Source organism: Cuculus canorus, chromosome 11 (assembly GCF_017976375.1).
Source record: "Cuculus canorus isolate bCucCan1 chromosome 11, bCucCan1.pri, whole genome shotgun sequence".
Taxonomy (NCBI): domain Eukaryota; kingdom Metazoa; phylum Chordata; class Aves; order Cuculiformes; family Cuculidae; genus Cuculus; species Cuculus canorus.
Genome location: NC_071411.1, coordinates 11403411 through 11424164, shown reverse-complemented (window position 1 = coordinate 11424164; position 20754 = coordinate 11403411). Strand labels below are relative to the sequence as shown.

Here is a 20754-nt window from a genome sequence, read left to right as displayed (position 1 = left end):
TAGTGATTTGTAAGTGTCTGACTTGTTCAAGGTGGGAGCTGATTTTCCACCCTTTTGCTAAAAGAATTCCTCTAAATCTACAGGGTCTTCTTGTTAAGTGCCCCAATGAAGGGGGAGATACTTGAAACTCCTCTTAGTACAGCTATCAGCCCAAAATGTTTTTGTGTATGCACGTTTGCCAGCCAGCTGTCACTTCTGTCCCTGTCTGGCTTTTCTCACTTGTTCACTCCTATGTTTTCAGGACACAAAAAGAAAGCTTTTTTCCCCTTTTCTACAGCACTGTGTTGATCTAGGTGTTGCCACAAACTTAATGTGCTGAAATCCATCATCTTTTCTCAGTATAGGAGTCCCTTTTCTGTTCAGTAGCTTCATGGGCAAGTTCACGGAGGCCAGAATGCTGCAAAAACCTTGTGGGCGAGAGTATGTGAAGCAGCAGGAAAGCCATTGCGTATCTTCCCTGCACCCCCGTGGGAGGCTTCACACATAGCTGGGTTTGAGGTTGTGCCCTTCCCCTCAGCAGCAGATGCAGCACATAGGGAAGGCTTGATTCACTTCCTTCTACCATTGCTAATTTTAGTTCAAGCCAGCACTTCTCTTATTTCTCTGGTGTTTGCAATGGGATATTTTAGTGTGCCAGTATTCCCCCTGTTACCGTGGGTTATTAAACCTGGCATTAAGCATTTCCCCATGAATTTAAACTGGAAGTATTCTTTGCGTTGTACCACTTTACTCAAGAGAGAGGAAGACTATGGACTGGCGGTTTCACTGACATTCGCTAATACAGCCCAGTTCAGGCTGATAGCTGTTGTTGTATGGCAGCAGCAGGCTGTGAAGCTGCGCTTGTGACAGTGCCTCAAGTTCAGCTTTCTCTGCCTCAGTGCCCTGGGAGTGGATGCGAGGAGGGCAGCAGTGCTGGTCTGTCGAATTCCTGCTGGTTCAAGACCAGAGATGGAAATGCTGCTTTGCTTTCCTTTCCTGGATGAGGATGCCTCCATGGGGCACTAACAAGGAATCAGAGCTCTGACAAAATCTTTTACTCATATATTTATTATTCTGTGAAATCACTGAAAACATTCACTGATTTCTGGGGATTGTAAGGGAAAATATTTGTATACCTCCTCTCCGAGTTGAATCCATGTTTTTGTCGTGTTGAGTGTTTGTAGCACTGCATTGTGTGTACATTTTCTGTGTATGTACTTGGAAGTAGGCAAGTTACTTCAATATTTTTCCTATTTCTGTATTATCAGTTTATTTTGAATGTGAGATTGGACTACAGAATCTCCTGCCTACTTTGTATATTTAAACATGAATTTGATGAAAGCAATGCCCAAGTGTCTGAATCACCCACTGGAAGCAGTAACCAGGAAATGCCAGCTAATGTACCAGGTTAGTTATTTTGTAAAAAATTAATTTCTGTGGGTTACAAAGCACTCTTTAATCTTAGAACTGCTAATTGGGTAATTGGTTTAGGTTCTTGCTTTGGTGTGTGAATGGTCCCACTGAAGCAGAGTACTGTGCTAGTAGCAGGAGTAACGGTAGGGATCATCTCCATTTATTTGTACTGTCTTGTACTTGTTTACACATATTAAGAGCCTGACATGAATCCTTTAGAGAAAACCTGAAGTAAATACTATCGTGTGATGTCATCAAGCTCAAATTCAATCTTCTGTATTAATCTGTCTGGGTGAAGGAAAAGGGTTCTCATCCCTGTCCTCTGGCCAGGTACCCAAATTTCTCTTTTCCAAAGATATTGTAGGAAGGCAAGACACCTGAGGGTCTCTGTATTAGTACTTCTAGGCAAGCTTATGAAAGTAAGCTGATGAGCTTCTCCTGTCCAGTTTTCTTAATTGAAAGCAGGATGGCTAATGGACTGGGTAGATGGGGTGTTGTCCATTGGTATATTGCTTTCCAGGGGAAAAGCGTTCTGTGATTATGACCTGTACCATGTAAGAATAACTGGACTTTAAAAGATATCAAACAGTTTTTCTTCCTGAGTTTGGGGACTGTATCTCTAGATGCAAAGGGGAAAGATAAGGAAAATGTGTTTTAGATATGAGGCCTTCAAAGAGAGGAGACGGTTCCTTTTGATCTCACTTCAAAGGGGATGTGCTTAGGTTTTTTTTTCTTGAGCTGCCTGTCCAGCAGCCCTGTGGGGTGCCAGGGCCTTCAAAATTGGGCTGGCAGGAGAGGAAGAGCTTTTTCTGTGAGCAGAACTTGGGAAGAAAGTGGGTAAACATTTTTGGCAAGGACGTAAAATCCCCTTTTTATCTTTCTGTTTACCTTTGCAAATTTGTGAAATATTGAGAGCTCCAAATATGTCTTAGTATTTGTATCTTTTATTTTGGAATATTGGTCATTGCCCATGTGATAATGTAAATGTTAGGCTGAAAAATGCAAAAGCCTTTTTTTTGCTGTCATTGCTGTATTTATTGCCTTAGAACTTGTCGAGGCTGAAGTTGGGTGTTTTTTGTGGCCGTCCCCTCTGAATGACACCAGGTCTTATCAGTGTCCTGCAATGATGCTGGTGCAATATAAAGATGAGGGAATAGAGGAAAAAGCCTGAATGTTGCCAAAACTATTATGCACTTAATTTTGTGACCTTGACAGCAGGTTAATTTATAGTCTTACATTATCCTAGCAGGCTGCTTCAGTAATCTCTCAGCGTTCCTTTCAGCCTGTTACGACACCTTTGCTTATACCTACATTGCCACTTGTCATAGAAAATGTTTTTAGGCTGCAAAAACTGTCTTTGATGCAAATCTGACAGAATGTATTTGTCTTGCTTATTTTCTCAGGAGCCCTAGACTTCGAACATATTGAGGAACAAGCTGAGGGGATCTTTGGTGGAAGGAAAGTATCTCTTCATCAGTTCGAATCAGGGGGTAATTCGTGAGTTCCCAGGCTGCAGCCCTCAGGGCTCCTGAGGAGTGGGGATTGCAGTTGAAAGTGGGAAAAAACTGGAAGGAGTTGCCACAGTTACCTAGGTTAATTTTCCTGAAATGCCTTTGATATGGCTCGAAGTACTGTCCATTTAGATTAAAAGCCACAAATAAGGGACACAGAGGTCCTTCAGCCAGAAAGATCTTCAGGGGAAGGCTTCAGTTGTGTGGGTGAAAGCCAAATTGGAGGATTAGTGCATCCAAGAGGTATGCTTGGATATCTTAGGTGGAAAAGTTTGTGTTGGCAAGGATTGGGTATTCTGCTGAGACAGATACCTATGTAGACGTCCTTTTTGGTTTTTGTATACTGCAGCATTAAGCTGCACATGCATGACAGAAGCATGCTGTACCTTCAATTCTTGCCTTCCTTCTGGAGCAGCTTATATCCTTTCTTAAATCACAGGATGACAAGTCAGTGACAGACTTGAGCTTATCCTGATACTCCATCCACTCTTTGTTGGAGCCATCTATTCTAACTGTTCTTAAGCTGCTCAGGGCTGCGGTTGTGTTCTGCAAGCCTAAGATAACTGATATTTTTTAATGGAGGCAAAAGGGAAGAAATTACAGAATTAATAACCAGGATTTTTAATGGAAGTGTGCAGACTCAGTTGGAAGCAGAAAGCAGGAAAGATTCAGGGAGCACTGATAGGAAAAAATGCAACATGAGTTTCTCATGTGCAAAAAGAGATGCAAAGGAACAGGAATAGAGGAGTGTTGTAAGTGGCTGGCATAATTAGCTTTGCAATCTGGTTACTGAGGTAAGATTATGTTCCTTTTGTAAACAGAAAAGTTAGTACCAGGGGTATTTGATGGGCAAGGGGTATTTGAGCAATAGGATGAGACTGATGTAGGGACAAAACTTTCAGCATAGTGTTCTCCTGAAAAATTTAAGTTGGATAATGTAAGCTGAGAGAACTATGGTTAATGAGATTCCAGAATAGCCTCTGTATTAAGCACTGTAGCAAAACCCTCGTGTGTCTTATGATAGCACTTGATTTGATGATTTTCCCCCTTATTTTAAAAAAAAAAAAGGAAAAAAGATTTTCTGCCACTGATGATTGGACTTAAGAAGCTGCTGGGACATTAAGTCCAATATGCTAGTTAACTCCTATGCTCTGTTTTCAGTGAAGAGAATACACCACTGGATTTAGATGATCATGGTGGTAGAACATTTCTCAGAGTTTTGTTGCATTTAACAATGCATGATTATCCTCCTTTGGTGTCTGGAGCACTTCAGCTACTCTTCCGGCACTTTAGTCAGAGACAAGAAGTCCTTCAAGCATTTAAACAGGTATGTGTGTATATTTAGAGTGTTATTTCTTACATGAGTGTGTATATTGCCGGTGAAAAAAATCCTTTTATGCAACTAATGAATTGCATTCATGTAAGGTTCAACTGCTTGTTACCAGCCAAGACGTTGACAACTACAAGCAGATAAAACAAGATTTGGACCAGCTGAGGTCTATTGTGGAGAAATCAGAGCTTTGGGTGTACAAAGGCCAAGGTCCTGATGAGAGTATGGATGTAGTGCAAGGTGAAAATGAACACAAGAAAAAAGAGGTAATTAGATTGTTTGCATGAATTCACGTATTAATATTTTATGAAGATGTAGCTGTTACAGAAAAGTGATAAACTCCCCCATCGTTCCCACATGCTGCACAGCCTGCTGAGGCTATCTGTATTGCTTTTAGATTAAAGTAAGAATGAGAGGGCAACTTGAGCTGGTTGATTCCAATTAGTCTGAAATGGAGCTATTAGAATTAGCGGCCATTGGATTGTCATGTTTAGGCCCTAATAAAGCAGTTGGTTTTAGTTCGCTTTGGCTCCTGACTTCTGGCTTTCCCTCATAGATAGTATAGTCTATAGTATAGTCAAAAGTACCTCAAATAAGGTAAAGGCAGATGTCCAGATGATGTGTTTTGAGTCATGGCACTGTGATTAAATGACAGAGGGGAATGTTACTTTAGCTGTACCTGATATGTCTTTCTTGGCATGCACATCTGGCTTAGAACTAATTAAACACCTTTTTGCCTCCATATAATTTGCCATCAGGTACAAAAGATTGGGTGAAGGAATTCCAGAAGTAGTCTTTGGGTTATGAACATTTATTGTTGGAAGTAAATAAGTAGTTTACTTGTTTTCTTTGCGTGTAGTAGTGTGAGTTATCTCTTGATATCTGTGCAGTCACAGTTGATATCTAACAATGACAGCAGAGGAGGAGAGAGAGTAAGAACTGTTTTTGGAGGACACTTAATTATAAACAGAATGTGAGGAGCAAGGGAAAGGAGAGGAGATTGCTCTCTCTAAAAATCATCCTGTTCTCACTATATTTTACGTTATAGAGGTCAATGTGACTTGACAAGATTATTATTGGTATCTTTCTGAGACTGTCAGAAAATTGAAGGATAATGCTCCTTTGCAGGAAGAGAGCGGGCACTATCCTACAACAGTAATTTTAGCCTTGATGAAGACAGTAGTATAAGGTACTAAAATGTTGTCTGGTTTTATCCTCAGGAAGGTCACAGCAAGTCCCAAAAGCCTGAAAGTACTAGCAGCTACAACTACCGTGTAGTAAAAGAGGTAAAACTTCTCTTCTTGATAGTTAAATGGAAGTGTGTAAATGAGTAATGCAGCTCTGGAAAGCTGCAGTCAGAGGGAGACACCTAGGAAAGTATGTGTCACTCTTCCATTGTGGAAACTATTTGCTGAGTAATAACATACTCCAGCTTGAATGAGAAGCCAGGAATATAATAAGCACGACACGTGTATTCTTTCCTTAAGAATGGATTAGTAGAAATGCAGCGTTTTGCTGCTGTTTCAATGGTAACACAATATTTTTATTGTTGAAGGCTACAAAGTAAGTAAGCCAATGGAGAAGCTGTTTAATTTGCCCTGTCCTTGAGCAGCTTACACTCAAAATAATTGTGCTGTCGAAATTTTAATTTCAAAAATACCAGACAAAGAACGTGCGTTGGCCCTGATGTCATGTTAGCTGATGGGCTTTCCATGGCGCTGTGCTGGAGAGCCTGATAGCTGAATTCCACAGGATCAGCCGTAGTTGGAGGTGCAGTGGACAGTGCTCAAGCCTGTAAACCACTAGATGTGGTGATAGTGCTGTTGCCACACTGCTTCCCTTGCCTGTACTGAGTGGTGTGAGGATGTGCAGCTGCTATGTCCCTGAAGTGGTGGTGAGTGTGGATGTCGCTGCTGTTCAAGGGGGCAGCAAACATCATCGCTGTCTTCTGCCCGTGTTTCCCAGAGGTTCTTGGTTCTGGCTTAGTCCTTTGGCACCTCTGTTGTTGCAGAAGCAACCAGGCCTTAGCCTGGTCTTAGCCTCTCACCCTGAGACCCCAAAACCTGATTTTGCTTCCAGAGCTTCTGTAGTCCCTGCAGATGTGTTTTTCACTGCTTTCTGGGAGCAACCTGGCATGTTCTGGAAGAAACCCCAGTATTTCAGCTCTAAAGCAAGTCTCTTCTCCAGATCCTGCTGCGGCTCAGCAAACTCTGCGTTCAGGAAAGTGCCTCAGTCAGGAAAAGCCGTAAGCAGCAGCAACGACTTCTGAGGAACATGGGAGCTCATGCGGTTGTGCTGGAGCTGCTGCAAATCCCTTACGAAAAGGTTGGCTTTCTGTATGGCTGTCATCTTGCTTCATATCATTTGTCAGGCTTTTAATACCTCCTTTGAATCCTTCTGAACCTTCCACTTCTATATTGTATTCAGAGAGGCTGTTTTATATGGCTTCATAGTCTATGAACTATCCGTGCTTCAGAAATAATTGGCAACTTAGAGATTTGTTTTAAGTCTTTGAATAGACAGTGTTAGGCCCTATTTCTTGAATATATTTGTCCATTGTAGCTCCGAGTAAGACCAAGGCTTAACTCTTGCATTACGTGGGAGATATGTGCTGTCTTGTGCTTAAGCTGTGTTGGTAGAAGCAAAACCCCTGTTATTGCTACCAGGTAGCTCTATGACAGCTACCTTGAGAACACTAAGAGAAGTGACGGTGCCTGATCCTTTCTGGAATTTATCAGCAGGTTTTCCCAGTAACGAGACACAAACACAGATGCACATGCCCCACCTCACCCCAAGTTGCTGAGTCCCAAACTGCCCCTTAGAAATGAATAAATACCAAATGACTCTCAGGCGAGGACTGCTGTTCATAATTGGCTATTTTGGAGTGCCGTGTCATGTCAGTGGTACAGTTTGAAGTCCCCTTTGACTGGGTTGCTGTATGGTTTGAGGTTGTCCAGCGTGGTGTTGTGCTGTTGGAGCACACCCTAAGTTCATTGTGTTGGCTACCCATTAGTCACAGGTGACAGGTACCTATCATTGCATAGGTGAGAGAGTGTGCTGTCCTCTTTTCCAAGCTACAGGTTTCTGGGAACCAGTAATTCTAGATAGTAGCTTTGATTAATGTTAAGCTAACTCTCATGCTGTCTTGCTTCATATTTTGCTAAAAGATCCACAGTAAAACCACCCTCTAACAAATCTTGTTGCTTTCTGTCCCATCCATGTGACTGTATATTGGACAGACAGGCAGTGTGAAAGGTGTTTCACCCTTGGAAATATATGAAACTGCTTAAAAATAAAAGCAGACACTAATTTTCCAAACTGCATTTTATCCCATCAATGGACTGGTAATCCACATTGATCGTCAGAGGAAAGGCACTGATTGCTGAACGGTACTTGGAAGCATGCAAGTAGTGTGCAGATTCCAGTAAATATACGTTGGACTTAACTGTTGCAATAATAACTTTCCATCCCTACTTTGCCATGAACTACCTGTCTGTCACTGCTGAAATGCGTCTTGGTGGAACATGGCAATTTTCCGGTGTAGCCCCAAGGTGATGATGTGTGGTTTGGCCAGTGTACTGGTATGTTCAGAAGTGTAAAAGTGACTAAAGCACGTTGCTGGCAGGCTTGGACATGTATTATGCAATCTTGGAGAATAAACTACTGTAATTTCTATTATGGTCTTTATTTTTGATGATTTTTAAAACAGTGAAGCAGGCCAAACTCATCTTTAATGTCTGTGAGCTGGGTGGAGGTTTGTTTTCCTTTGGAGTGTGAGAGAGACGTGACAGTTCCCTTGCAGAGCTGGAGCTGTGGCTCATCCAGTATTCACCTGAAAGTGAACCTTCAGATTCTTTTTAACCCTGTCTTATTTGTCATGCAATCACAGGCTGAAGACACGAGGATGCAGGAGATAATGAAGCTTGCACATGAGTTTCTACAGAACTTTTGTGCTGGGAACCAACAGAACCAGGCATTGCTGCACAAGCACATAAACCTGTTCCTTAACCCAGGGGTAAGAATAACCTCATGTCATGATTTATTTTTTTCTCTAGCAAGAAAAGGTTGTCCTTGGTGATTCCTCTGGGCCTGTTCTGATGCAAGACTAGTTGAAGAGGTCACATTCTGTTTTCATTCGAAAGCCTTGAAAGTTGGCAAGATCTATTTCTTTAAGATCGTTTCAATGTAGAAAGTTCAAAAGGCTGAAGTGGTCTGAAAAGTAGTTGAAAGATTAGGTCCTTGGAAATGTTCTTTTCAGTCCTGCACCCTGCAGGAGTTTTGAATTAATCCTGACCTCTCTGTGGGTTTGGTGATTTGTGTATTTTCTAATTTCTTTTTCTTTCTTTCATTCCCTCCATTAGATTCTGGAAGCAGTGACAATGCAGCACATTTTCATGAACAACTTCCAGCTTTGCAGTGAGATTAACGAACGCGTTGTTCAACACTTTGTCCATTGTATAGAAACGCATGGCAGAAATGTTCAGTACATAAAGTTCCTGCAGACAATTGTCAAGGCGGAAGGAAAATTCATTAAGAAATGCCAAGATATGGTAATGGCTGAGGTGAGAGCTGCAGAGATTTGCAGGGTCTGATCAGAAGTTTTCACATACCATTTGGTGAACATGACAAATTGATCCTCTCGCTTTTGGGACTGCCAAGAAGCTGACAGTTAGCTCTCACAATGCAAAAAGAGCATACAGCTACCAGAAAGCACAGGTTTTTTTTGTGACCAAAAGCTTTCTGACATCTTCTCCCATAGGTATGACTGGTCTGTTACTAACAATGCGAATTACTCTCCAGGCTTCTACACAGCTGCATGTAGGTGGGCTTATGAAGCAAGGATGCTTTTCTGTGGCAAAACTGGCTAGAAGAGAAACAGTTTAATTTCAACAATACACTAATGCAGAAGAGAAGTTTTACCATGAGAGTATCTTGGTGGGAATTTATTATCTTACAAAGACCTACCTATTCAGCTGTTTAAGTACTGAGGGGAGAAAAGCCTGAGGGTCTTGAGGAATTTAGATGTGTAGGTAACTGGTAAATTGGGCTGTCAGTATAGAAAGGAGAGGTAGGAGAGGGTGAATAAATTCTTCTCAGTTGTGTATTGGCTGTGATCTGTTTGACAACATATTAGCATGTGTAATGGGATTTTTATTGGCCTCTTCAGCAGAGGGAGCCCAAGGATCAGATTTGTCAAGCTCTGGGTTTTGTGGATCAATCTTACTAAATTGATCAAGTCTTCCGTATTTTGTCATTGAGTTAAAAAATGTTTTTGTGGGCTTCTCAACCTGGAGTTGAGTTTGTGAGATGCTGAGCAATTGGCTTCCACAGGGACCAGCAGCTGCTGAGACAAGGGGATTGCCCTGGGGGAGCGGGGTGCCTTCTGCCTTTTATCTAGCTGTTTGCCACAAACCCTGCAGGAGGCCACTGTTTACTCGTTTTCCTTTCCTTCATGTTGCGGGAGGTCTGAACTGCTCTAAAAATCTGGCCATCCAGGTCTCAAATGTGAAGCTGATAGAAATCTTCAGTGTGTAACTTAGTGTCACTCACTAGGCTTGGAAAAATTGGTGATATTTGTTCAGAAGGGTGGAATTACTGAGCCCTGCAGTCTTCCCATCCGGCATGTCCCTGGGGTGTTTCTCTGAACAAAATGGTATGTCTGCAGCTAGCTGTATTAAAAAGTCAGCTGAGCCAATACATGTGAAATAAAAAAGCACAACGGAAAGTCACAAGCTTCTTGGCACAACTTCTGTCTAAGCAGCCAGTTAAACTGACTTTGAAGTTCTTCAGCAGTTCAGAAGTGGTAAATTCTTTAAAAGAAAATGTCATACTCGAGCCCTTTATCCCGTGAAGGGAGCACAAGAGGAATGCCCAGCTGACTTGGTGGGCTGCTCTCCTTTTAAGTGTCTGAAGAATAGTTCATCAGGATTTGCACTGTAACTGTCAGCCTGCAGATTAGGGGAGGATCCTGCGGGCAGATGCACAGGCTTTGATCTGCTGATAGAATTTTTTTTTTGTTCTCGGTAGCTGGTGAATGCGGGAGAAGACGTCCTGGTGTTTTACAATGACAGAGCCTCCTTCCAGACTTTGGTGCAAATGATGAGATCAGAGAGGGATCGGATGGATGAAAACAGCCCACTGATGTACCACATCCACTTAGTAGAGCTGCTTGCTGTGTGCACAGAAGGCAAAAATGTCTACACAGAAATAAAATGCAACTCCCTTCTCCCTTTGGATGACATTGTTAGGGTAGTAACCCATGAGGATTGCATACCTGAGGTGAGGGCTTTTTGGAGGCAGTGGTCTGTATATATCTGAAAGGTGCTGGCTTTGAGTAAGAGAGATTTCATGTTATTGAGTCTGGCCTGGGAAAGATGGTGGTGCAGGTGGACAGTAAGCCGTGGGCTGGGAAACTGGATTTCCTTCCCTGGTTTCCTATTGGCAAATTTGGTTAACTTGGGTAGTTAAGTTAAATTATTTTGTACTTGTGTCCTTGTCTTTACAATAAGGATGTGATGCTGCGCTTGCTTGTTTTATAGGGTTTTTGAGGCAGAGAGGTTTATGGATTACGCTGCTAACTTTGAACAGAAGGTTGTGCAGAACTGGAAATTATTTTTATGCTGATGCTTTGTCTACAGTAATCCTGGTGTTTTTTTATTGGATGATGTCTTATTATTCGTAGCATTATATTTCACCAGTTCTTAAATAAAAGGAAGAGGTAGCATTACAAATAATTTATATAGCAGGCTTAATGTGATGTTGTATCCATTTATAACATTGTTCAGGTGGGGTTTTTTTAATGGTAATTTATTTTTCTTCTCTAATTTTAGGTCAAAATAGCATATATCAATTTCTTGAATCATTGCTATGTGGACACAGAAGTAGAAATGAAAGAGATATACACCAGTAATCATATGTGGAAGCTATTTGAGAACTTCCTGGTTGACATCTGTCGGGTAATGACTTCTGTATCTAGGAACTGAAATAAAGCTTAAATGAACCTATTTAGTATAGAGCAGTAAGAATAAGACGTAGCAGTGCATCAAGGCAATAAGTACCCTGAGCACTGTGTTTCTTCAAATTTGTGTGCCACCTTTTCCTTATGCCTGTGGATTTCATTAGTCATATTCCATGGAACACAATATTTTCCTTTTAAAAAGAAAAAAAAAAAGCAAACCAACAGCAAACCTCAGAAAAGCCCCACACCCTGCTCTTTTGTCTAATCCCCTTTCTGTTCTGCCACCTGGCTTGCTTATTCTGGCCAGGATAGCGAGCTCCTTCCCAAACAATAGTCAACGTTTTTTGGCAGGTCAGGACAGATTTTTTCCACGCTTGGCATTTGTTTGGCCCTATGGCTTTTTGCCTGGGATTCCAAGTATTTCCCCGTACGAAAGCATTACACCTCAGTCCTCCCTACCCTACTACTTTCTTTCCTCCAAGGCACTTGGGTTTTTTCTCTCCTTCCTAAACATGCTATATGCCAAGGCATTAAAACAGTAATGGTGCTGGGCTTCTGCTTTTGTGTGTGCTGGAAATCCAGAGATCCAAGTGTCATAAATATAATTGTGGCAGGGAATTGCTGTGAATAGAACAGTGCAAAATCAAGAATTCTGGTTTGTAAAGCTTATTAATCTACCGTGGTTGAGCTGCTTCTGACCTAAGAATGAATTGTCTTTCAGGCTTGTAACAACACCAGCGACAGAAAGCATGCTGACTCTATATTGGAGAAGTATGTTACAGAAATAGTGATGAGTATAGTCACGACCTTCTTCAGTTCCCCATTCTCTGATCAGAGCACTACTTTGCAGGTAGGAAAATGCAGAGAGACAGAAAAGTGAAAATATGCTGCAAATGCAGTTATGTTTGTTCCACTTTGGTTTCGTTTACCAGTTTAGAAGAAGCACACTTGTGTGTAATGGGGGAGCAGATATGTACTCTTTGTGACCAGGATGTTGCTTTCACTGTAGAAGTGGAAAGATTCTTAAATTGGAGAAGAAATCTTTTTCTGGAGAGGCTGAAGCGTCATCATACTTCGTTAGTAAATTCAACTCAGTACAGCCACCAAGACCACACAGGTCTTCTGGGGAGAGTTGCTGTGTGTCATTATCTGGTTCTGGGTGAGGAAATCACACTGCTAGTAGAGATTAGGATTTTTAGTATGTTTTGTATTGCGTTTGAATCTAAGGGCTCTCGTTTTCTTCATTGTAGCCTTAGATCAGAGTACAATTGAATAAGATGATGTGGACAGGTGCATAGGACAGCAAACAAGCAATTTTGCTCAGTGATAGCTCGGCATGCCAACTGTCTTGCAGTGGTGTAAAGCAGTAGCACAGTAGCAAGGAGTTCTCCAGAGTCCCGTGAAGAAGGAAGATTAAACTTTGGTAGCAGGCTTTCCAGATAGAAGTGTGTGTTACATTGTGGAAGGTGAGGAGGTGATTGCTTAGAGAAAGCATGTTTTGATAGGAAGATTCCAGTTTCCTTTAAAACCAAAAAAAATTCCAGAAGCCCTAGTGTTTTTTATTAAGCTGAGTAATTTTTGTCTTGTTAAAAGTTTAAAAGAAGCTTGGAACATTCGTGAAGTGACAGAAGGTAGACATTTCCACTGTAGAAGAGCAATGCCAGGACATTGCCTTGCTATTTGTATTGCAGCACAAAGATAACATCATACATTTATTCATAAATAACTTTTTGGGAGGAGTGTGGGTAGAATGGTTGGGTGCCCGGAAGGTCTGTCAGAAGTTTGAGTGTGGTAGTTGTTGAAACTTGATGCAACCTCCTTGTGCCAAAGCCAGTTGTTTGCGGTGCAGAGTCTGGGTTTATAGTTGAATGCAACTGGCAGCAGGTTAGGAGGCGTTTGGTTCCCAGAAGTGTCCATAAAGGGCATCTGACAATATGGCGTGTTCGGTCCCTCATCAAAAAATTGATGCTAATCCTTTGGATCATGGTGTGCTGTCGGGGTGACTGCAGTGCTTCAGGCAAGTGTATACAAAATTGCTGTGTAAAAACTTTCTTCTGCTCAATATAGGCAGTGACATTCTTGTTCTTCCTTGATTGACTACCCATATCTCTTGTGTTGATAGTCTGCCCCCCTCAAGTCAGGAGACACGTTTGACCCAGGTCTGGGTAACCAGTGGCCAGCCTGATCTATCAGTTGTTTAGCATTCAACACAGCCCTGCTTCTTAGGCTTAGACAATGCTCTTTGTTCAGACAAGGGGACCGTCACACCAAAAGCAACAGAGCTGCATCTGAGATTGGCTCAAATGCTCTCCAGTTGACAAGGTGTGGGCATTGCTTGGGCGAGTGCAGGGAGCTGCAACAGCTGTGTTTGGGCTGAGCAACTTTAAAAGGGTTCTGTGTTAACTCATGCAAGTCTGAGCAGTCCAGCAGCATGCTCTTCATGTGACTTAAAAATGTCAACTGCTGTTGTGGTATCAGTCTCCATGCTAGCTTGTCAAAATGTCATCAAAAAGAAACAAATTTAGATCAAGTTAGCCTTGTCCCTCAGGGCTCTGCCCTTCTCTCTTCCCATGTTTATAATTGTCATCTGAGTGTACAGCATTTGAATAAGCTTCCTTACCATCATGTTTTAGCAATCTGTTAATTTTATTTGCCAGCAGCTTTTCTGTAGTTTCTCAGTCTCTCCTTGTATCTAGCAGGATAAAGTAACTTCTTTTGCTTCTCTTATAAACTCAGCTGATAGTTCTGTCTTATTCTAGATTAATTTTTCCTCTAACTCTTTAAGTTAAAAGTTCTGTTTCTCTCAGAAACACTCTTGCCTGTAACTGAGGACTCTCCCATCTGAGGAGTACAGCCCCATGGGCCATGTGGCTCTGTGCATCACTGCTCCTGGTGGGTTTTTTCCTTCCTGTCTGAGGTGCTGCAGGGCTTTCTGCAGTTTCTGCTACCTGATCTTGTGCCACTGTCTCCGTAGGCAAGTGACTGTTGCCACTCTCCTTTGCATTGCCTTTGGATTCAGTCACTCCCTGTCCTTTTTCTGCTGCACCTTGTCATCTCATTTCTTCCTGTGCGAGCCTCTTCTTGTCTCATGCTCTTTCGTGTTATGGCTTGTTCAACTTATATGGTACCTCCTTTGAGTCAGGACTAGCCTTGCTTGTTCAAGGAACACCTTGTACATCTGTCATGCAGTTCAAATAATATAAAATTAGGAGAATGTAAATATGTCATTTCAAAGAACAGCTATCCAAAACTTCTCCTCTTTTAGCAAGTACTGTTTAGCTTGTTTGCCTCCTAACACTGCTGCTGCCCAAGGCTTTCCTTTGCAAGTGTAGTTGGAAACATGTGGAACATGGAGTAAATTTCTTCTTTGATTTATTGACCTAATTTAGGCAAATTGAATATCCTTGAAGCTTTTTAAGACTGAAAAGACTTTAAACATGAACTGAAGGGAGTACGTGGGTGGTTTAAATCCGAAGTGCAGGTATTTTCAGTTCCCTTGGAGAACACTGTCTGCCACATTTTTGGTGTTTGGCTTATTTCTAGAAAGAATAATAAGTATTTGCCTTTCAGTAATTCTTGGTTCTTGAATTTTTATTCTTCTTTTGTGCATTTATAATGGTGTTATTTGATGAATTGATCTAATAGATTTAATCATCTGCTAGTTTTGTTTTTTTCATCTAACTCCACTTTTTTCTTACAAACAGGCATTAATCTTGAACAGAATTAAAGAGGTATTTTTTCACTGGTTCCCTAGTCTTGTGGGCTTTGCACTGTGGTGTGGTTCACTTAGCTGATGCAAATGTTACATAGTAGATAAAGAGACATGGGCTGTTCCCTCTTAATGTAGGGTTATTAGAAATACTCTAATACTCTTTTCTGTACAGGTAAAATAAATGAATTATTCTACTAAGTAATTACTGTACAAAACCAAATAGTGAGTTTTGGCTTGTATCAGTGGGGTGTTGCAAAGATGAAAGAACAGAGCTCATGTGCATGTGTGTGGTGGAGTCACTCACCTCTCTATAGTGGAAGATCACCTTGTGCAATGCAGGGCTAAAAACCACACCTTACTGTTGGCTGATCCATAGCAGCAGTAGTGTTTACCACTAACTGCTACCTGTGTTCAAAGTAACAAACACACAGCTGGTTTCTTCAGTAAATTAGATACCAGCTAATAATACTTGAAATGATGAGTTTTCAACTCTGGAGCTGTGCTGTCGTTTAGCCAAGAGCAGTCCCATTTACCTGTGGACTATTGAGTCAGCTGCTGGTCAGTGCTAAAAGAGGAATTTGTATGCAAGGTTTGCTGATAACTCTGATTAAACAGATGAAGATGAGTGCTTATTTCCTTTGCTTAGTCAGGCTTCAATTACTTGAGGCTTTGTGCTTTAGAAGCCCTCTATTTAATATTTCCCTTCCAGCCTCCATTCCCACCCTTCCCATTCAATTGCTGATTGTGTGGTAGATGTTAGGCAAGTTCATGTTGTAGACAGCATAAGTGTATGCAGACCAGTTAGAAATGCTGGTGTGCAGAGAGTCATGGCTGAAGCTGGTAACCGGTATTACCTCAAGGTGATGCCGATATGTTGTACTTACGCAGTAAGTTTGATTTTAGTTTCTTTAACCTTATATTCCAGACTCGGCAGCCAGTGTTTGTACAGTTGCTGCAAGGTGTGTTCAGAGTGTACCATTGCAACTGGTTAATGCCAAGCCAAAAGGCATCAGTGGAAAGCTGCATTCGAGTCCTCTCAGATGTAGGTAAGAAATGGGCATCATCAGAACTAATTGCTGCAAACATGGGCATCCAGTATTTGCTGCTTACATGTCATCCTTCCAAAAAGAAAATGCAGTTTACTTCCCACAGGTGCCACTTGCAGGTAACTCAGAGCCAAGGCTGGAGTCATGTTGCTATGCTGTCATGGTTGAGCAGTAGATATTGTCACTGTAACCTAAAGTGCTTTCTTCATTTAACTTCAGAACTCTCTGCTGTCCGGTTGATCTGCAGCAGGGAAATAGTTCTGTGCCACTCCTCCCAGTAATTTGCTCCATTTTAGTATCCAGAAGAATAATTTGTTTTGGATATGAGGTGAAATTCTGTTGGATAAGCGTAAAGGTGTGTCAGCACGAGATGTTGGGACTACGTGTGTATGGACAGATTTCTACTCACGCACTTCAAAGGCAGGAAACAGCTCTAAGGTGCAAAAGGGTTTAAATACAATGCAGCAGAAGTCTGACCAATTACGCAGGGACCGAACATTGCATGGTTTAACGTGCCCATGAAGAAGATTGTAGGAGGAGTCACAAATAGTTTGTCGTGTTTGTTCTTGCATAAGTTTTAATACGTGGGCTGAAGGAGTTGATTATTATGAACTTTTTCTTGTTGCAGCAAAAAGCCGAGCAATTGCTATTCCTGTAGATTTGGACAGTCAGGTCAATAATCTCTTCCTGAAATCTCATAACATTGTACAGAAGACTGCAATGAACTGGCGAATGACTGCAAGGAATGCTGCCCGCAGAGATTCGGTGCTTGCTGCCTCCAGAGATTATCGAAACATAATTGAAAGATTACAGGTGACTACACAGCACCCCTTCCTTCATTGATAAGCCCGTACTTGCACCTCTACACAAAAGGAGGAATTTACTAAGTAGAAGGACATTTGGGAATTAACTAGTCAAAATGCTATGTGCTTACTAAGTTAGGTTATACTGAATATATAATACTGTATATAAAAACAAACGTAAACCATTGTATCAAGACTGGTAATTGAACATGCACAGCTAATGGATATGGAAGTACTAATCCTAGGTAGTGTTGGTATTTGAAGCTAGTGGAACTTAGTGTTCTTTATCCTTATTCCGCCGTTAGTAACGTTTCTTTGATAAGACAGGACTATTTTACCACCACAGCCTTCCAAACCTCTCCAGTGCTTTTCTCCTTGTACACCAAACCTCTCCATGCAACAAAAGATGCCACAGCCCTGCCTGGAAACCACTGCAGAGCTTGAAATAAATAGATATATATGTTCTTTGTGAACCAGTTGCAGTCAAAGTCATTCCCTGAAACAAAGTGTGTGCATTACCATTTGTTAAAACCATGATTTAAACATAATGCTTCATGATAGAAATAGGAATTGATGTGTTATAGCTATATGCTATTCAGATCTGTGGAAAGTTCAATAATCCCTTTTTTATACCAAATTTAATCCATTATCTTGAATGATGCCTTTATCCTTTGAAGATTTGTTCTCTGGCCAGAAGCTTTTTCTGGCCAACAGTTCTAACTAATTTTATGTAAACTTATATCATGTGATGTGAAAACACTGCCCAACCCATTCTTATTGAAATAGCTTTTCCTTCTTTATCTATTCCTGTCTATTTGTCCATTTCAATTTGACTAAACTTTCCGGCTTCAGAGGTATGTTAGTATCGTCTACTTGTTTAAGTAGTAGGATAAATGTGGTTTCATTTTAAGGTAGCTATAGCATTCCAAACATGGATGAAAAGGGGAAGAATTTTATTTTTTGCGCAACTTTAACATGAGTACTTTTTTGGTTAGGTCATGCAAGCATAAATAACCTGATCGTTATCACGGGGGTTCTGTGCTGCTCTGAAGCTACCCTTTTTTTGTTTGCATATATGGCAAAGAGCACCTACAAAGATGGAGATAGCAGGGGAACTAAGTAATCTGAGGGTGTGTTTGGGAATCAGGGCTCCCTTTTAGAAGACAATTGTTAAATGATAAAACTGGAAGTCTTACGTGATGGAACTGAGAGGTCTTTGATCTAGTTTGTTGAGGCAGGATAGACCTACCTGTGCTGTCCCTTTTTGAAGTTCATAAAATTAATTTACATATACATTTATATGTAGTTAATGTTTGTTTAAAATCTCGGTATGGTAATGTTCTAGGACATCGTATCAGCTTTAGAGGATCGCCTACGTCCTCTTGTCCAGGCAGAGTTGTCAGTACTGGTAGATGTGCTTCACAGGCCTGAACTGCTCTTCCCAGAGAACACAGATGCAAGGAGGAAATGTGAAAGTGGAGGTTTCATTTGCAAGTAAGTTGTCCTGAATTCTGGCTTGGTGGGAGGGTTTTTCTTATGTTTTGCTTTTGTCTCAGTCTTCCCATGCTTTGTGGCACAGTGGCCTCTTGCCCAACTTTATGTGAGCCAGAGCATTTCATGACATAATAAATGCAATTTGTTCTTGGGGAGAGCAGGAGTGGGAAAGCTCTTGGGGATGGGGAAAGGCTGCTTGACGCACTCTCACAGCTGATACTTAAGAGTTTCTGACTTTGTTGCAGGATAGGTGTCAAACAGTAGTATAAACACGTAAATTCTGACGTAATCCCTGTTACTCTAGTGTTGCCTTCCACCCTAGTGATGTTTGCAGGGTACTTGATCTTGCAGCACTTGGTGCTGCGGCAAGTATGTCAGAATTGGCTGTTACCATGTGCTTCACCCAGTGCAGGTGCTTTCTACATGTGAAAGGAAGGGAAGGGAAAGATTCTAAGGTCACTTAGAGGCCAATTCAGAGCAGAATCAGTCTTCTCAGATCATCTTCTGGAGGCATGGATTATATAGAGTTTATAGAATCTAGGTACCAGAGCAAGAAACAAATGCTGCGTGGGATGGATTTCCAACTGCATTATCCAGGACTCTTATTTTTTTTTAACCAAATAGTATGTGGAATAGTTATATTTCTTTCTGTTAAACATTTGTTCTGGAGGACCTGCAAGTTGTAGTCCCACTGCCCCTCGATTCCTTTCTGTCTGTAGTCAAAGGGTTTCGTCTGGCTGTTGTCCTGCTGAGGCAGGGGATGCAGTTCCCTTTGCAGCTTCACTGAAGCCCATGGTAGCTGATTGAATGTTGTTCTTGAGAGAATGTTCACAAGATAGTTGTATAATGGTATGATAATGAAACTTGTTTGCAGCTTAAACCAATTAAGTGACACCTGCATGTATTTTATCTCATTTTTAGAAAACTAGTACTAAAACAAGCTGTGATTTATTGCTTTTTTTTCAGGTTAATAAAGCATACTAAACAGCTGCTAGAGGAGAATGAGGAGAAACTATGTATTAAAGTATTACAGACGCTCAGGGAAATGATGACCAAAGATAGAGGCTATGGAGAAAAGGTAATGTAATTTACAGTTCATCGTTCTGTTAAACACTGTTTTTACTCAGTAAAGGAAAATAAAATTCATACTCTTTCAAGCTGTGTTTGCTATATGTAAGCACTTCAGTACTGGATCACGATCAAAACATTTTTAGCTAACTAATAACTTCATATGTAATTTAAAAGGTAAGCTTGTTTCTGTTGCTTTTCTACTTTAAACTTGCAAGTTTGTTGAATTTCTGCAGTTGCTGGCACTGTAAAAATATATTATTTCATTACTTTTTTATGAAGGCTATAATCTCTTTATATGTTTTCTGAGTCTAGGTGACTCTTCATCAGCTCACATAACCTTGCAACAAGAGCATATTTTGTAGTTTAATTTTAATTTATATATATGAGTCATCATCTTGTTGTGAATTAAGATGGAATCTGTGTACACCCACCCATGGTTGTTTTTCTTTTCCTTTCTGATAACTCCTTTGTCTTGCTGAAATCATTTTTCTGTAGATATAGATCTGTTCTCTATTTGAATCAGACGAGTGTGTATATGCCTATATATTTGTGCATCTAGACAGTCCTACAATCAATCTCAAAATCCTAGTCAAATTATGTCATGCATTTTAAGCTACCCAGGATATTGCCATGCCACATGGTGGGTGTACAAAACAATACACTCTCCCCATGAACAATACCCATGAGCAACTGAGAATTGCCACCTGGGACTAGAGGAAGCAGTGGTGTGGAAGGATGCTCACTGCAACTGGGAATCTGTGCCTGAGAGCAGATGGTGTCTCATGTCCAATTCTTGCTTGTAGTGGGGTTTCAAGTTGTTGCTTAGTGGTAGATTCACCGCACAAAGGCAAAAAACTCTGAGGTAAGACAGTTTCATAATAATAATGGTTGTTTATCGCTGTAGCTATAGTGGCAACCACAGGTGAGAGAGATGCTGTGTAAGCAGCGGAACTCGTAGCATTGGTAGGCTGACTGGCAGCTGGGATGTCACGCGTGACCCTGCTTTGGCTGGCCGAGCTGGAAGTGAGGAGGATACAGGAGCAAGACATATTGCTCTGTTGCTAGTCCAGCAAGAGACAGGTGATCACACACCAGAGCATGGGGACCTGGAGGAGGGAGAGCAAGTGGAGCGAGGAGGCTGTGTTCGTGTGGGTGAACACGTGCACGCGTGGGAGCTGTTACCAGAGCACACCCAGCTGAGCACACAGCAGCGCCATGAGTGAGCGGGAGACTCCCAGGAAAATGCCCTACGGGTAGGGATGGCCAGCGCTGTGCCCTCTGCCATGTCAGGGAACGCTCTTCCCATGTGCTGCTCCTAACTCTTGGCTGTCAGAGACCCAGCCCACCTTCTGCCCTCTGCTGCTACTTTGCTCTAGACCTGCAGTCCTACCTAGGGATTTTTTTTTTTTCCACTTTGCAATAGTAGTATTGTTTAAT

At 41.5% G+C, this 20754-nt stretch overlaps 1 protein-coding gene across 10 annotated transcripts in view; it reads left to right on the top strand.

The window, feature by feature from the left end:
- ITPR1 (inositol 1,4,5-trisphosphate receptor type 1) overlaps positions 1 to 20754 on the top strand; it is a 177856-nt gene that overhangs the window by 74177 nt on the left and 82925 nt on the right. For 5 of the 10 annotated variants that reach the window (XM_054076439.1, XM_054076440.1, XM_054076437.1 and 2 more), the window contains 16 exons: positions 1248 to 1386; positions 2796 to 2850; positions 4065 to 4230; positions 4329 to 4499; positions 5454 to 5519; positions 6421 to 6558; positions 8123 to 8248; positions 8595 to 8795; positions 10261 to 10512; positions 11064 to 11189; positions 11913 to 12041; positions 14896 to 14922; positions 15829 to 15949; positions 16578 to 16762; positions 18098 to 18246; positions 19213 to 19324. In XM_054076439.1, coding sequence (XP_053932414.1) covers positions 1248 to 1386; positions 2796 to 2850; positions 4065 to 4230; positions 4329 to 4499; positions 5454 to 5519; positions 6421 to 6558; positions 8123 to 8248; positions 8595 to 8795; positions 10261 to 10512; positions 11064 to 11189; positions 11913 to 12041; positions 14896 to 14922; positions 15829 to 15949; positions 16578 to 16762; positions 18098 to 18246; positions 19213 to 19324 — 2163 coding nt within the window. The remainder of the gene's footprint in view (positions 1 to 1247; positions 1387 to 2795; positions 2851 to 4064; positions 4231 to 4328; positions 4500 to 5453; positions 5520 to 6420; positions 6559 to 8122; positions 8249 to 8594; positions 8796 to 10260; positions 10513 to 11063; positions 11190 to 11912; positions 12042 to 14895; positions 14923 to 15828; positions 15950 to 16577; positions 16763 to 18097; positions 18247 to 19212; positions 19325 to 20754) is intronic. The other 5 variants (XM_054076444.1, XM_054076441.1, XM_054076443.1 and 2 more) reach the window with 1 other exon arrangement.